Here is a 17,559-nt window from a genome sequence, read left to right on the forward strand (position 1 = left end):
CCAATTATTCCAGCAACATTTGTTGAAAATACTATCCATTTTCTATGGAATTACATTTGTATCTTGGCCAAAAATCAGCTGCCCAGATATGCGTGATTCTATTTATATACTTTCTACTGTGTTCCACTAACCTATTTGCCTGTCATTACTCCATTACCACACTGCCTTTGTTACTGTTTCTTTATAATTAAGTTCTGAAGTTAGATACTGTTACTCATCCAGCTGTTTTCAGCTTATTTAGAGTTGTTTTGTACTGGGTCCTTTGCTTTTCTTTATGAATTTTATAGTCATTTTTTCAGTTTCTACCAAAAAAGACTTTTAGGATTTTGATTGAGATGGGGTTGGATGTATAAATCAATTCAGGGAGAACTGACATTTTACCAACACTGAGTCTTCTGATCCATGAACATGGTATCTCTTTCCAGTTATGCCTTCTTTTATTTCATTAGTATTTTATAGTTTGCAGTGTACAAGTCTTTCACTGTATATTTTATATTTCCTATTTTTCATATTACTGTAAATAGCATTGATTTTAAATTTCATGTTCCAATTTTTCTGCTGCTGGTATGTAGAAATACAATTGTTTTTTTTTTATTTTTAATTGTAGGATAATTACAGTGTTGTGTTTTATTTTGATCTTGTATACTACAACTTTGATAAAATCAGTTATTCTACTCGGTTGTTTATAGATTTCAACGTTTTTTCAATATAAACAGTCATGTTATTCGTGAATAGTTTTACTGCTTTCTTTTTCATTTGGATGTATTTTATTTTCAATGGCTAAAACTTACAGTATAGTGTTATAGAAGTGAAGAAAATGGACTGTCTTATTTATTCCTCATCTTGATGGAAATCATTCACTTTTTTACGCTTTAAGTATGACGTTAGCTGTAGTTTTACATAGATGCTATTAATTAGGTTGAGGAAGTTCCATTCTCTCCTCAGTTTGATGAACATTTTTGTTAGAGATATTTGTTGGATTCTGTCAAATGTTTGTCTTTATTGAGAGAGATTGAATTCTTTTTGGATTTTTATTACTACATTTATAATTATATTGATTCTCAATTGTTAAACTAACCTTGTATTCCCAAGGTAAGCAAGGCTTGGTTATGACATCTTATTCTTTTTATATATAACATGACTTTACACACATAGCTGAATTTGATTTGCTAAATTTTTGTTTATAATTTTTATATTTACATTCATGAGGGATTTGGTTTGTAGTTTTCTTGTAATAGCTTTCAGTGTGTGTGTGTGTGTGTGTGTGTGTTCAGTCATGTCCAACTCTTTACAACCCCATGGACTATAGCCTGCCAGGCTCTGTTCATGAAGATTTCCAGGCAAAAATACTGGAGTGGGTTGCCATTTCCTACTCCAGGGGATCTTCCTGAACCAAGTATCAAACTCACATATCTTGCATCTCTTGTATTGGCAGGCAGATTCTTTACCACTGTGCCACCTGGGAATCCATGTAATATCTTTCTGGCCTCATTATGTGAGTGGGAAAACATTATCTCATCTTCAGTTTTCTGGAAGAATTATTTAGAGTTGCAACTGATTTCATGTCTGGCTCTTTGCGACCCCATGGACTACAGAATCCATTGAATTCTCCAGGACAGAATACTGGAGTGGGTAGTCTTTCCCTTCTCCAGGGGATCTTCCCAACCCAGGGATTGAACCCAGGTCTCCCGCATTGCCGGCAGATTCTTCACCAACTGAGCCACAAGGGAAGCCCCCATAAAGAAAAGCCAGTAATTTTGCCAGTGAAATGAGTTTATTTTGGGAATGGCAGAAAATTGCAATTCGGGACAAGCCAACTAGCATGACCTATAGTCAAGACTCCATTTTAAATGAGATTTTCTTTGTACATTTTACATTTATACTTCACTAATGAATTCAGCTTGGCTTGGAGGTTTTTTTAGTGGAGATTTTTAACTGTAAAAACAATTTCTTTAATATCTTTGCAATTTTTTTTTCTCCTTGATTGAGAATTGTTATACTTTTTCTTTCAAGGAAATTGTTCATTATTGAGTTCAGTTCAGTTCTGTCGCTCAGTCATGTCAGACTCTTTGCCAACCCATGGACTGCAGCACGCCAGGCTTACATGTCCATCACCAACTCCTAGAGTCTACTCAACCTACCTGTCCATTGAGTCAGTAATACCGTTCAACCATCTCATCCTGTCGTCCCCTTTTCCTCCTGCCTTCAATCTTTCCCAGCATCAGGATCTTTTCCAATGAGTCAGTTCTTCATATCAGATGGCCAAAGTATTGGAGTTTCAGCTTCAGCGTCAGTCCTTCCAATGAATATTCAGGACTGATTTCCTTTAGGATGGACTGATTGGATCTCCTTGCTGTCCAAGGGACTCTCAAGAGTCTTCTCCAACACCACAGTTCAAGAGCATCAATTCTTTGTTGCTCAGCTTTCTTTATAGTCCAACTCTCACATCCATGCATGACCACTGGAAAAACCATGACTTTGACTGAGTGAACTTTGTTGGCAAAGTAATGTCTCTGCCTTTTAATCAGCTGTCTAGGTTGGTCATAACTTTTCTTCCAAGGAGAAAGCGTCTTTTAATTTCATGGCTGCATTCACCATCTGCAGTGATTTTGGAGCCCAAAGAAATAAAGTTTGCTACTTTTTCCACTGTTTCTCCATCTTTTGGCCATGAAATGATGGGACCAGATGCCGTGATCTCAGTTTTCTGAATGTTGAGTTTGAAGCCAACGTTTTCACTCTCCTCTTGACTTTCATCAAGAGGCTCTTTAGTTCTTCTTCACTTTCTACCATAAGGGTGGTGTCATCTGCATATCTGAGGTTATAGATATTTCTCCCAGCAATCTTGATTCCAGCTTGTGCTTCATGCAATCCAGCATTTCTCATAATGTACTCTGCATGTAAATTAAATAAACAGGGTGACAACATACAGCCTTGACATACTTCTTTCCTGATTTGGAACCAGTCTGTTCTTTCATGTCTGGTTCTAACTGTTGCTTCTTGACCTGTATACAGATTTCTCAGGAGGCAGGTCAGGTGGTCTGGTATTCCCTTCTCTTGAAGAATTTTCCACAGTTTGTTGTGATCCACACAGTCAAAGGCTTTGGCATAGTCAATAAAGCAGAAGTAGATATTTTTTTCTGGAATTCCCTTGCTTTTTCTATGTCCAGTGGATGTTTTCTATTTGATTTCTGTTTCCTCTGCCTTTTCTAAATCCATCTTGAGCTTCTGGTAGTTCTCAGTTTTCATACTGTTGAAGCATAGCCTGGAGAATTTTGAGTATTACTTTGCTAGTGTATCAGATGAGTGCAGTTGTGCAGTAGTATGAGCATTCTTTGGCATTGCCTTTCTTTGGGATTGGAACAGAAACTGACCTTTTCCAGTCCTGTGGCCATTGCTGAGTAATATTCCATTATTGAGTAGAATGTCATAAAGTGTTTCATAAAATCTCCTTACTAATCTGTTAATGTCTATAGATGCTGTTGTGATGTCTACTTCCATATTTCAATCATAATTATGGACTGATCTGTTTCTCTTTGCAGATTTATCAGTTTTTGCTTCATATATTTTGAAGCTCTATTTTAGGTATGTAAATTGTTTATAAATTTGACCTCTAGATTAGTTGTCTATTCCTCTTTATCATTATGAAATGACCTTCTTATTTTTTTTTAATTGAAGGATAATTGCTTTACAGAATTTTGTTGTTTTCTGTCATACCTCAACATGAATCAGCCATAGGTATACATATATCCCCTCCCTTTTGAAACTCCCTCCCATCTCCTTCCTCCCCATCCCACCCTTCTGGGTTGATACAGAGTTTCCTGAGTCATACAGCAAATTCCCATTGAGTTTGAATTTCCTGAGCCATACAGGAAATTCCCATTGGCTATGCATTTTACATACGGTAATGTAATTTTCCATGTTACTCTTTTCATACATCTCACTCTCTCCTCCCCTTTCCCCATGTCCATAAGTCTATTTTCTATGTCTGTTTCTTCATTGCTGCCCTGTAAATAAGTTCTTCAGTACCATTCTTCTAGATTCTGTATATATGTGTTAGAATATGATATTCATCTTTCTCTTTCTGACTTACTTCACTCTGTATAATAGGTTCTAGGTTCATCCACCTCATCAGAACTGACTCAAACATGTTCCTTTTTATGGCTGAGTAATATTCCACTGTGTATATATACCACAACTTCTTTATCCACTTTCTGTTGATGGACATCTAGGTTGCTTCCATGTTCTAGCTATTGTAAATAGTGCTGCAATGAAACAATGGGATACATGTGTCTTTTTCAATTTTGGTTTCCTCAGGGTATATGCCTAGGAGTGAGATTGCTGTGCCATATGGTGGTTTTATTCCTCGTTTTTTAAGGAATCTCCATACTGATGAAATGACCTTCTTAATCCCTGGCAATTTTTCGCATTGTTATTGAAAGATACATTCACTCAGTATAAAATTCTAGATTTTCATTTCTTTTTTTTTATTTCCAATTTTTTCAAATATACTTGACATACAGTACTGTGTACATTTAAGGCATACAGCATAATTTTGACTTATGCACATCATGATTGTTGTCATAATAAGTTCAGTGAATATTCATCATCTCATATAGATACAAAAATAACGAATGAAAACCAATTTTCCCTTGTAATGAGAACTCTTAGAATTTATTGTAACAACTTTCATATATAATATACAACATTTTAATTATACTTATGTTGAATATTGCATCTCTTGTACTTACTTATAACTGGAAGTTTTTACTTCTGGCTGCTGCATCTGATTCTATTTCCCCCACACTCTGCCTTTGGTAACCACAAATCTGATCTCTTTTTCTATGAATTTATTTTTGAAGTATAATTGACCTGCAAAACTGTGTTAGTTCCTGTTACACAACATGGTGATTCAATATTTCTATACATTTCAAACTGATCAGCACAATAAGTCTAGGTACAATATGTAACCAAAGATTGACTATATTCCCCACACTGTACATTTCTTACCCATGACTCACTTATTTCACAACTAGAAATTTGTGCCTGTTAATCTCCCTTACCTATTTATTCACCATACTCACCTCCTTTCTCACAAATACCTGTTTGTTCTTTGTATCTGTAATACCACTTATGTTTTGTTGTATGTGTTCATTTATTTTGTGTTTTAGAGTCCACATAAAAGTGAGATCATAAAAAAAAAGTGAGATCATGTTATATTTGTCTTTCTCTGACTTATTCCACTTAGCATAGTACCTTGTAGATCCACTCATATTTTTGCAAATGGCAAAGGTTTTTTAATGGTATATTAATGGTCCATCAAATGTATGTATATATACACATGTATACACACATACACATCTACATACTCAATCACTTCAGTCATGTCTGACTCTTTGCAACCTCATGGACTGTAGCCTGCCAGGCTCCATTGTCCATGGAATTTTCCTGACTAGAGTATGGAGTTGGTTGTCATGCCCTCCTCTAGGGATACACATCTATATGCATTTGTCATTGATGGACATGTCGGTTGCTTCCATATATTGGTTATTGTAAAAGTTGCTGCAAAGAACATTGGAATGTATATACGTTTTTGAATTAGTGTTTTTGTTCTCCTCAGGTAAATACAGAGATGAAATTGCTGGATCATGTGGCAGTTCTATTTTTAATTTTTTGAAGAACCTTAATACTGTTTTCCTTTGTAGCTATACCAGTTTACAATCATACTAACATGGCATGAGGATTCCCTCTTCTCCACATTCTTGCCAACACGTTGTTTATTGTCTTTTTTGTTAATGGCCATTCTGATAGATGTGGAGTGGTATCTCAGTTGGTTTGATTTTCATTTCCTTGATCATAAGTGATGTTGAGCATCTTTTCATTCATCTGCTGGCCATGTGTAGGTCTTTGGAAAAATGTCTATTTAGGTCCTCTGTCCATTTCTTAATTGGGTTGTTTGGGATTTTTTTGATGTTGAGTACATGAGTTATTTGTATATTTTGGATATTAACTCCTTAGCAGTCATATTATTTACAAATATCTTCTTCCATTCAGTAGGCTTCCTTTTTGATTGCTTGATAGTTTCCTTTGCTATGCAAAAGCTTTTTCTTTAGTTTGATGTCCTCCAAGTTGTTTATTTTTGGTTTTGTTTCCCTTTCCTGAGGAAGACATGTTAAAAAAATATTGCTAAGTCTGACGTCAAAGAGTTTACTGCTTTTGTTTTCTTCTAGAAATTTTATGGTTTCAGGTCTTAATTATATAATCCATTTTTAGTTTATTTTTGTATATGGTGTGAGGAAGTAGTCCAGTTTGATTCTTGTGCATGTAATTATTTAGTTTTCTCATCATCTTTTATTGAAGAAATTATCTTCTTCCCACTGTATTGTCTTGCCTTCTTTATTGGAGATTAATTGACTATATGTGTATCAGTTTATTTCTGGGCTATGTTCTTTTTCATTGATCTATATGTCTGTTGTGCCAATACCATAATGTTTTGATTATTGTAGTTTTGTAGTGTAACTTTGTACCAGGGAGCATGATATCTACAGCTTCGTTATTTTTTCCTCAAGATTGCTTTGGCAGTTGGAGATCTTTTCCAGTTCCATACAAATTTTAGGGTTATTTGTTCTAGTTCTCTGAGGAATGTCATGGGTATTTTGACAGGAATATAGGAATTGTATTAACTATAGGTATTACTTTGGGTAGTATGGAAATTATAATAATAATAATTCTTTCAGTCTTAAGGATATAGGATATCTTCAATTCTTTTTATCTTCTTCAGTTTCCTACATCAGTGTTTTATACTTTTCAGAGTATAGATCTTTCACTTCCCTGGTTTAGTTTATTCCTAGACATTTTATTCTTTTTAATGTGATTTTAAATTAGAATTTTCTTACTTTCTCTTCCTAAATGATTATTATTAATGTATAGAAAAGCTGCAGATTTCTGTATATTAATCTTGTATGCTGCAGCTTTACTAATAAACTCATTTGCTAGTTCTGGTAGCTTTTATAAGTTTTCTCCATTTTAGTATCATGTCATCTGCAAGTAATGACAATTTTACTCCTCTTGCAATTTGGATGTTTTTTATTCCTTTTTTAAATTCAGATACATTTGATTTACAATTTTTATATTAGACTTAGGTGAACAGCGAGGGGACTCAGTTCTACATACACATATACGTGTATTTATTCTTTATAAATTATTTTCCCATATAGGTTGTTACAAAATATTTAGTATAATTCCTTGTGCTATAAAGTTGGTCCTTATATTTATATATTTTATTTATCAGTTCAGTTGAGTCACTTAGTCACGTCTGACTCTTTGCAACCCCATGGACTGTAGCACACCAGGCTTCCCTGTCCATCACCAACTCCCCGAGCTTGCTCAAACTCATATCCATCGAGTCAGTGATGCCATCCAACCATCTCGTCCTCTGTCGTCCCCTTCTCCTCCTGCCTTCAATCTTCACCATCATCAGGGTGTTTTCCAATGAGTCAGTTCTTCACATCAGGTGGAAAAAGTATTGGAGCTTCAGCTTCAGCATCCATCCTTCCTATGAACATTCAGGACTAATTTCCTTTAGGATTGACTGGTTTGATCTCCTTGCAGTCCAAGGGACTCTGAAGAGTCTTCTCCAACACCACAGTTCAAAAGCATCAATTATTCAGTGCTCAGCTTTCTTTATGGTCCAATTCTCACATCCATACATGACTACTGGAAAAATCATATATATTTAGTAGTATATATATGTTACTCCAAAACTCACAGTTGGTCCCTCCCCCCACCTTTCTCCTTTGGTAACCATGTTTGTTTTCTATGTCTGTGAGTTTGTTTTGTAAATAAATTAATTTGTATTTTCTAGATTCCACACATAAATGATATAATATGGTATTTGTATTTCTCTGTCTGATTTACTTCACTTAGTGTGGTAATCTTTAATCCCATCTGTGTTGCTGCAAATGGCATTATTTCATTCTTTTCCATGGCTGAGTAGTATTTCATTATGTGTATATATGTCTGTGTGTGCACATGTGTGTGTGTCTCACAACATTCATATCCATGCATCTGTCAATGGACATTTAGGTTGTTCCCGTATCTTGGCTATTACATTAAATAGTGCTGTAGTGAACATTGGGGTGAATGTATCTTTTCACATTATGATTTTCTCCTGATATATGCCCAGGAGTGGGATTGCTGGATGATATGGCAATACTAATGGTTAGTTTTTGAGAATCCTCCATACTGTTCTCCATTATAGATGCATCGGTTTACATTCCCAGCAACAGTGTAGGATGGTTTCCTTTTCTCCACACCCTTTCCAGCATTTATTATTTGTAGACTTTTTGTTGACCATTCTGACTGGTGTCAGGTGATACCTCATTATAGTTTTGATTTTTATTTCCTCTGACACTTAGCAATATTGATCATCTTTTCATGTGCCTGTTGGACATCTGAATGTCTCCTTTGGATAAATGTCTCTATAGATCTTCCACCCATTTACTGATTGCATTGTTTGCTTTTTTGATATTGAGCTGTTTGTTTATTTCAGAGATTAGTCCCATGTCAGTCACATCATTTGCAGACATTTTCTTCTCAGTCCATAGTTTGTCTTCTTGTTTTGTTTATGTTTTCCTTTGCTGTACAAAAGCTTTTAAGTTTCATTAGGTCCCATTTCTTTATTTTTGTTTTTATTTCCATTATTCTAGTAGATAGATAAAAAAAAATTGCTGTGATTTATGTCAAAGAGTGTTCTGCCTGTTTTCCTCAAAGAGTTTTATGGTATCCAGTCTTACATTTAGGTCTTTCATCCATTTTGAGTTTATTTTTATACATATTGTTTGAAAATGTCCTAATTTTATTCTTTTACATGAAAAGAATATAGTTGTCCCATTTTCCCAGCACCACTTATTAAAGAGACTGTTTTTTCTCCATTCTATACTCTTGCTTCCCTTGTCATAGATTAATTAACCATAGATGTGCATGTTTATTCCCGGGCTTTCTATCTTATTCCATTGATCTATTATTGGACTGGCCAAAAAGTTCCTTCATTTTTTAAGTAAAAATAAAAGATATATTTTTCATTTTCACCAAGAACTTTATTGAACAACATATTCATTGCTTTGTTCCACTACCTCCTGCCATTTTTCAGGCAACTTTGTAATTCTATCTTCGTAAAAACTTTTTATCTTTTTGGGCAAAGAACTGTTCCAGATATGTTTTACAGTCTTCCAGGGAATTGAAATTTTTTTCCACTAAGAAAATTTTGTAAAGATCAAGTTAAATGGAAACCTGCAGGTGCAATGTCTGGTGAATATGGTGTATGAATCAGAACTTCTCAGCCAAACTGTAATGGGTTTTTCCTGGTCATCAAAGAAGCATGCATTTTGCATTATCCTGATGGAAGATTATATGTTTTCTGTTGATTGATTACAGGTGCTTTTCAGTTGGCCTCATTGGAAACAGTACTTATTGGAATTAATTATTTGGTTTTCTGGAATGAACTCATAATAGAGGACTCCCTTCATCACCTTCTTTGGATGAAAGTGGGCCTTTGGTATGGTTGGTGGTGGGTCATTTCACTTGCCCCACAGTCTCCTGTTCCACTTTATTGTAAAGTATCCACTTTTCATCACCTGTCACAATTTGTTTTAAAAATGCAGCATTTTCATTATGTTTTGGTAGAGAACCACATGTGGAAATAAGGTCAAGAAGGGGTTTTTTTTTTTTTTTTAAACTTATGTGGAACCCAAACGTCAAAGCAATTAATATAACCAAGCTGGTGCAAATGATTTTCAACATTTAATTTGGATATTTTGGGTGTGTTGGCTCTCTCACATGTGGTTTAATGTTGCTCATTGTCAATTAATGTCTCAGTTTGTTTGATATCAATTTACATTGGTCTACCTGACTGTGGCGCATCATCCAGCAAGAAACCTCCAGCACGAAACTTCACATGCCACTTTGGACATGTTCAATCACATTACCATCTCCGTACACTGCACCAATCTTTTTTTTTTTTTTTCTGTTGCATTTTTACCATTCTTGAAAGAGTAAAGCCTAATGTGCCAAAAATGTTTTGTTTTTCTTTCTCTTCTCTTCAATATTAAAATGGCTATAGAAAAATTCACCAATTTTTTTTTAATGCTTGCTAATATGAAAGCTTGTGCAATACAATCTAATAAAATTGTTTCAAGTCAAGTTAAAAACAACTAAGTTCAATTAGAACCATCTTACGGAAAAATTCCAAGGAACTTTTTGGCAAACCCAATATATGTCCATTTTTGTGCCCATACCATAGTGTTTTGAAGATTATAGCATTGTAGTATAGCCTGAAATCAGGACATGTTATTGCTTCAGATCCGTTAAGATGGTTTGAGCTGTTTGGGGTCTTTTGTGTTTTCATGCAAATTTAATTTTTTTTTGTCCTAGTTCTGTGAAAAATGCCATTGGTAATTTGATATGGATTGCATTGACTTTATAGATTGCCTTGGGAAGTATAGTCGTTTTCACAGCATTGATTCATTCTAAGAACATTGTATATCCTTCCATCTGTTTGTGTCATCTTCCATTTCTTTCAACAGTTTCTTATAGTTATTGGAGTACAGGTTTTTGCCTCCTTAAGTAGGTTTACTCCTAGATATTTTATTATTTTTCATGTGATGGCCAATGAGATTATTCCCTTGATTTCTCTTTCTGATATTCTATTGTTATTTTATAGGAATGCAAGAGATTTCTTTACATTCATTTTATATTATACAGGTTTACCAAATTCATTGATGATGTCTAGTTGTTTCCTGGTAGCCTTTTTAGGATTTTTAAAAATATTTATTTATGGCTCTGCTGGGTCTTCATTGTTGCATGCAGGCTTTCTCTAGTTGCAGTGAGTGGGGACTACTTTCTAGTTGTGGTGCATGGGCTTCTCTTTGCAGTGGCTTTTCTTGCTGCAGAGCACAAGGCTTTAGAGTGTGTAGGCTGAGTAGGTGTGGCACATAGATTAAGTTGCTCTGTGGCATGTGGAATCTTCCCAAAGCAAAGATTGAACCCAGGTCCCATGCATTGGCAGGCAGATTCTCAACCACTGGGCCACCAGGGAATTTCCTAGGAAGTGATATCCTAAGTGATATCATGTGGTATTTGTCTTTCTCTTTAGTTCACTCAGCATGATAATCTCTAGGCCCATCCATGTTGCTGCAGTTGGCATATTTCATTCTTTTTATGACTGAGTAATATTTTGTTGTGTATATATACCACTACTTCTTTACCCATTCATCTATTGATGGACACTTAGGTTGCTTCCCTGTCTTGGATATTTTAAATAGTGCTATTATGAACATAGAGGTGAATGTATCTTTTTGAGTTATACTTTTGTTTGGGTATATGCCCAGGATTGCTGAATCATATGGTACCCCTATTTTTAGTTTTTTGAGTACCTTTGTACTGTTTTCCGTCATGGCTACACCAATTTATATTCTCATTAGCAGCATAAGGGTTCTGTTTTTTCCACACCCTCTCTAGGATTTATTATTTTTAGACTTTTTAATTCTGACTGGTTTGAGGTAATACCTCATTATAGTTTTGATTTGCGTTTATCTAATAATTAGTGATGATGAGCATCTTTTTATGTGCCTTTTGGCCATCTTCATGTCTTCTTTGGAAAAGTTTCTATTTAGACAGGAGTGCCCAACCTCCAGACCTCGGACTGGTACCTCCTGTCAGATCATCTGCAGCACTAGATTAGAAATAAAGCACAAAAAATGTAATGTACTTGAATCATCCTCAAACCATCCTTCCCACCCCTGGTCTGTAGAAAAATTGTCTTATATGAAATTGATCCCTGGTGCCAAAAATGTTGTGGGCCACTCTATTTAGGTGTTCTCCCCATTTTCCATTTGAGTTATTTGTTTTGTTACTAAATTGTAGGAGCTGTTTGTATGTTTTAGAAATTAAAGCCTTTTTGGCCACATCATTTGCAAATATTTTCTTCCAGTCTCTAGGGTTTTTTTTTTCCCCCAGGGTTTCCTTTGCTATGTAAAAGGTTATAAGTTTGATTAGGTCATATGCATGTAATTTTGCTTTTATTTCTGTTGCCTTGGGAGACCGACCTATGAAAACACTGGTACAATTTATGTCATAGAATGTTTTGCCTATGTTCTCATTCAGGAGTTTTATGGTGTCTTGTCTTACATTTATTCTTTAAGCCATTTTTAGTTTATATATGTGTATGGTATGAGGGTATGTTCTAACTTCATTGATTTATGTGTGACTGTCCAGCTTTCCCAACATCACTTGCTGTGGAGACTGTCTTTGCCCCATTGTATATTCTTAACTCTTCTGTCAAAGATTAATTTCCATAGGTATATGGATTTATTTCTGTGCTTTCTGTTCTGTCCTACTGATGTGTATGTCTGTTTTTGTGCCAGTACCATGAAGTTTTGATTACTGTAGCTTTGTAGTATTGTCTGAAGTCTGAGAGGGTTGATTATGCCTCCTGCTTTGTTCTTTTCCCTCAGGGTTGCTTTGGCAATTCTGGATATTTTATGATTTCATATTAATTTTAGTAGCATCATTTGTTCTAGTTCTTTGAAAAAATACCATGGGCATTTTGTTGGGAGTTTTTAAATGTCTCTTCCAGTGGCCCCCAATAAGGGAGAACTCCTAAATGGAGATGCTGGGAATTGAACCTGGGGCCTCGTGTATGCTAAGTACTTGCTCTACCACTGAGCTACACCCCGGTTGCCATCATTTGTTCTAGTTCTTTGAAAAATATCACTGCTATTTTGTTGGGAGTTTTTAAATAACAGATCCTACACATGTAATTGATCTCTTCATATTTTCTATTTCTTCCTTTTCTTCCTAGTTCAGTCTCAGAAGGTTGTACCTTTCTAAGAGTTTATTCATTTCTTCCTTTTCTAATCCTTCTAAATGTAAGGGTAGATTATTGGCCATTTTTATTGATTGCTTTTCTACACATGGATCACTATACACTTCCCTCTACTAACAGCTTTCCTTATAGCGTGTAGATTATGAATTGTTGATTGTGTTTTTGTTTTCCTTTGTCTCTAGTTATTTTTTTATTCCCTCGATGATCTCTTGGTTGTTTAGTGCATGTTGTTTAGACTCCACATGGTTTTTTTTTTTTAAATAGTTGTTTTCTTGTGTGTGTATGCTAAGTCATTTGTGTCCAACTCTTTGTGACCCCATGGACTCTAGCCTGTTCTTAAAGACTTTTTACATTTTCAAGGCCCTCAGAGGCTAATGGCACTAGTTATTTTACATTTATAAATTCATTTTCAAAAGATTAATCAATAGTACAGTTTTTGCACTTATTAGAACTTAGGTCATTTTTTTGACATTTTAATTATTTTTAATTTAAATAATTGCTTTACAATATTGTGTTGGTTTCTGCCATAAATCAACATGAATCAGCCATAGATACACATATATCCTCTCTCTCTTGAATCTCCATCTCACCCCTCTAGGTTATCACAGCATGCCAGTTTGAGCTCCCTGAGTCATACAGCAAGTTCCCACTGGCTATTTATTTTGTATATGATAAAGTATATGTTTCCCTGCTACTCTCTCCATTTGTCCCACCCTCTCCTTCCCTGCTCTGTGTCAGCAAATTTGTTCTATATGTCTGCATCTCCATTGCTGCTGTGCAAATATGTTCATCAGTACCATCTTTCTAAATTCCATATATATGTATTAGTATACAAAATTTTCCTCTTTCTGACATACTTAACTTTGTATAACAGGCTCTAGGTTCATCTACCTCATTAAAACTGACTGAAATGCATTCCTTTTTATGGCTGAGTAGTATTTCTCCGTATATATATGATACAACTTTTTATTGGTTCATCTGTTGATGGGCATCTGGGTTGCTTCCATGACCTAGCTATTGTAAATAGTGCAGCAATGAACAGTGGGGTACATGTGCCTTTTTCAATTATGATTTTCTCAGGGCATATGCCCTGTAGTAGGATTGTTGGGTCAGGTGGTGGTTTTATTCCTAGTTTTTTAAGGAATCTCCATACTGTCATTTCTAGCAGCTGCATCAGTTTTGACTCCCACCAACAATGCAAGAGGGTTCTCTTTTCTCCATACTCTTTCCAGCATTTATTGTTTGTAGATTTTTTGATGATGCCCATTTTGACCAGTGTGAGGTGATACCTCATTGTAGTTTTCATTTGCATTTCTCTAATAATGAGAGATGTTGAGGATTATTTCATGTCTTTATTAGCCATCTGTATGTCTTCTTTGGAAAAATGTCTGTATAGGTCTTCTGCCCACTTTTTAATTGGGTTTCTTGTTTTTCTGGTATTGAATTGCATGAGCTGCTTGTATATTTTGAAAACTAATCCTCTGTCAGTTGTTTAATTTGCAATTATTTTCTCCCATTTTGAGGGTTTTTTTTTTTCACTTTGTTTGGTTTCTTTTTCTGTGCTGAAGCTTTTAAGGTTAATTCAGTTCCACTTGTTTATTTTTGGTGTCATTTTCATTACTCTAGGAGGTAGATCATAGAAGATCTTGCTGTGATCTATGTCACAGAATATTCTACCTTAAAGAATGTCCTCCTTTAAGAGTTTCTAATAGGCTGGTCTTACATTTAGGTCTTTAATCCATTTTGAATTTGTCTTTGTGTATCTTATTAGGAAGTGTTCTGATATCATTCTTTTACACATGGCTGTCCAGTTTACCCAGCAACATGTATTGAAGAGATCTTACCTTATCCACTGTATATTCTTGCCTTCCTTGTCAAAGATAAGTTGTCTATAAGTGCATGGGTTTATCTCCTGGTGTTCTATCTTGTTCCACTGGTCTATATTTCTGTTTTTGTGCCAGTACCATGCTGTCTTGATGACTGTAACTTTGTAGTATAGTCTGAAATAAGGAAAGTTGATTCCTCCAGCTCCACTCTTCTTTCTTAAGATTCCTTTGGCTATTCAGGGTCTTTGTGTTTCCATACAAATTGTGAAATATTTTCATCTAGTTCTGTGAAAAGTGCTGTTAGTAGTTTGATAGGGATTGCATTGAATCTGTAGATTGCATTGGGTAGTATTGTCATTTCCACAACATTTATTCTTCCAACCCAGGAACAAGGAATATCTCTCCATCTGTTTATGTCATCTTTGATTTCTTTCATCGGTGTCTTGTAATTTTCTGTGTACAGCTCTTTTGCCTCATTAGGTAGGTTTATTACTAGGTATTTTATTGTTTTTGTTGCAGTGGTAAATGGAATTGATTCCTTAATTTCTCTTTCTGGCTTTTCATTGTTTGTGTATAGGAATGCTAGTGATTTCTATGTATTGCTTTTGTATCCTGTGGCTTTACTAAATTCACTGATTAGTTCTAGTAATTTTCTGGTAGTACCTTTAGGGTTTTCTATGTATAGTATCATGTCATCTGCAAACAGGGAGAGTTCTATATCTTCTTTTCCAATCTGGATTCCTTTTATTTCTTATTCTTCTCTGATTGCCTTAGTGAGGACTTCTAAAACTTTGTTATTAATAGTGGAGAGAGTGGCACCCTTTTCTTTTCCCTGATGTTAGAGGAAGTGGTTTCAGTTTTTCACCATTGGGAATAATGTTTGCTGTGGGTTTATCATATATAACCTTTATTATGTTGAGGTAGGTTCCTTATATGCCCATTTTTGAAGAGATTTTAATCATAAATGAGTGCTGAAATTTCTTGAAAACTTTTTCTGTGTCTGTTGGGATAGTACTATGGCTTTTATCTTTCAGTCTGTTAATATGATGTATCACATTGATTGATTTGTGTTTGAAGAATCCTTGAATCCCTGGGATAAACCTGACTTAATCATAGTGTAAGATCTTTTTAATGTGTTGTTGAATTCTCTTTGCTAGAATTTTGTTGAGCTCTTTTGCATCTATGTTTATCAGTGATATTGGCCTGTAATTTTATTTTCATGTGATGTCTCTGTCTGATTTTGGTATCAGGGTGATGGTGGCCTTGTAGAATGAGTTTGGAAGTGTGCCTTCCTCTGGAATTTTTTGGAAGGGTTTCAGAACAGTAGGTGATAGTGCTTCTTTAATGTTTGATAGAAATCACCTGTGAAGCCATCTGGCCCTGGGCTTTTGTTTTGGGGAAGATTTATTTATCACAGTTTCAATTTCAGTGCTTGTGATTGGCTTATTCATAGTTTCTATTTCTTCCCAGTTCAGTCTTGGAAAGTTGAACTTTTCTAAGAATCTTTTCATTTCTTCCAGGTTGTCCATGTTATTGGCATATATCTGCTTGTAATAATTTCTTATGATCATTTGTATGACTGCGTTGTCTCCTGTAACCTCTTTTTTGTCTCTAATTTTGTTAACTTCATTGTTCTCCCATTTTATTTGATGAGTCTAGCTAATGGTTTGTCATTTTATTCTAAGAAGCAGTTGCTTTTGATTTTGATTCCTGGATCCTTACTGCCAAATTCAGACTTAAATTGAAGAAAGGTAGGGATAACCACTAGACCATTCTGGTATGACCTAAATCAGATCCATTACAATTATACAGTGGAAGTGACAAATAGATTCAAGGGATTAGATCTGATACAGAGTGCCTGAAGAACTATGGATGGAGGTTCATGACATTGTAACAGGAGGCAGAAATCAAGACCATCCCCAAGAAAAAGAAATGCAAGAAGGCAAAATGGTTGTCTGAGGAGGCCTTACAAATAGCTGTGAAAATAAGAGAAGCAAAAGGCAAAGGAGAAAAGGAAAAATACGCCCATTTGAATGCAGAGTTCCAAAGATTAGCAAGGAGAGATAAGAAGGCATTCCTCAGCGATCAATGCAAAGAAATAGGGGAAAACACTAGAATGGGAAAGACCAGAGATCTCTTCAAGAAAATTAGAGATACCAAGGGAACATTTCATGCAAAGATGGGGACAATAAAGGACAGAAATGGTATCGACCTAACAGAAGCAGAAGATACTAAGAAGAGGTGGCAAGAATACACAGAAGAACTATACTAAAAAGATGATCATGACCCAGATAATCACGTTGGTATGATCACTCATCTAGAGCCGGACATCCAGGAAAACGAAGTCAAGTGGGCAGCATCACTACAAACAAAGCTAGTGGAGATGATGGAATTCCTGTTAAACTATTTCAAATCCTAAAAGATGATGCTGTGAAAGTGCTTCACTCAATATGCCAGAAAATCTGGAAAACTCGTCAGTGGCCACAGGACTGGAAAAGGTCAGGTTTCATTCCAGTCCCAAAGAAAGGAATGCCAAAGAGTGCTCAAACTGCTGCACAATTGCACTCATCTCACACGCTAGCAGGAGAAGGCAATGGCAACCCATTCCAATACTCTTGCCTGGAAAATCCCATGGACGGAGGAGCCTGGTAGGCTGCAGTCCATGGGGTCACTGAGTCGGACATGACTGAGTGACTTCACTTTCACTTTTCACTTCCATGCATTGGAGAAGGAAATGGCAACCCACTCCAGTGTTCTTGCCTGAAGAATCCCAGGGACGGCATAGCCTGGTGGACTGCTGTCTACGGGGTCGCACAGTCAGATACGACTGACACGACTTAGCAGCAGTAGCTG

At 35.6% G+C, this 17,559-nt stretch overlaps 1 protein-coding gene across 10 annotated transcripts in view; it reads left to right on the plus strand.

Moving 5' to 3' along the window:
* Positions 1–17,559, plus strand: part of RPS6KA6 (ribosomal protein S6 kinase A6) — a 174,080-nt gene that overhangs the window by 142,377 nt on the left and 14,144 nt on the right. The window contains exons 21-22 of one of the 10 annotated variants that reach the window (XM_061135971.1): positions 3,540–3,582; positions 9,433–9,449. The exons of 7 other annotated variants lie outside the window; for them this stretch is intronic. In XM_061135971.1, coding sequence (XP_060991954.1) covers positions 3,540–3,569 — 30 coding nt within the window. In that variant the 3' untranslated portion in view covers positions 3,570–3,582; positions 9,433–9,449. Of the gene's footprint in view, positions 1–3,539; positions 3,583–9,432; positions 9,554–17,559 lie in introns of those variants that run through there. 2 more of the 10 variants (XM_061135968.1, XM_061135969.1) reach the window with 2 other exon arrangements.

Source organism: Dama dama, chromosome X (genome assembly GCF_033118175.1).
Source record: "Dama dama isolate Ldn47 chromosome X, ASM3311817v1, whole genome shotgun sequence".
Lineage (NCBI taxonomy): Eukaryota > Metazoa > Chordata > Mammalia > Artiodactyla > Cervidae > Dama > Dama dama.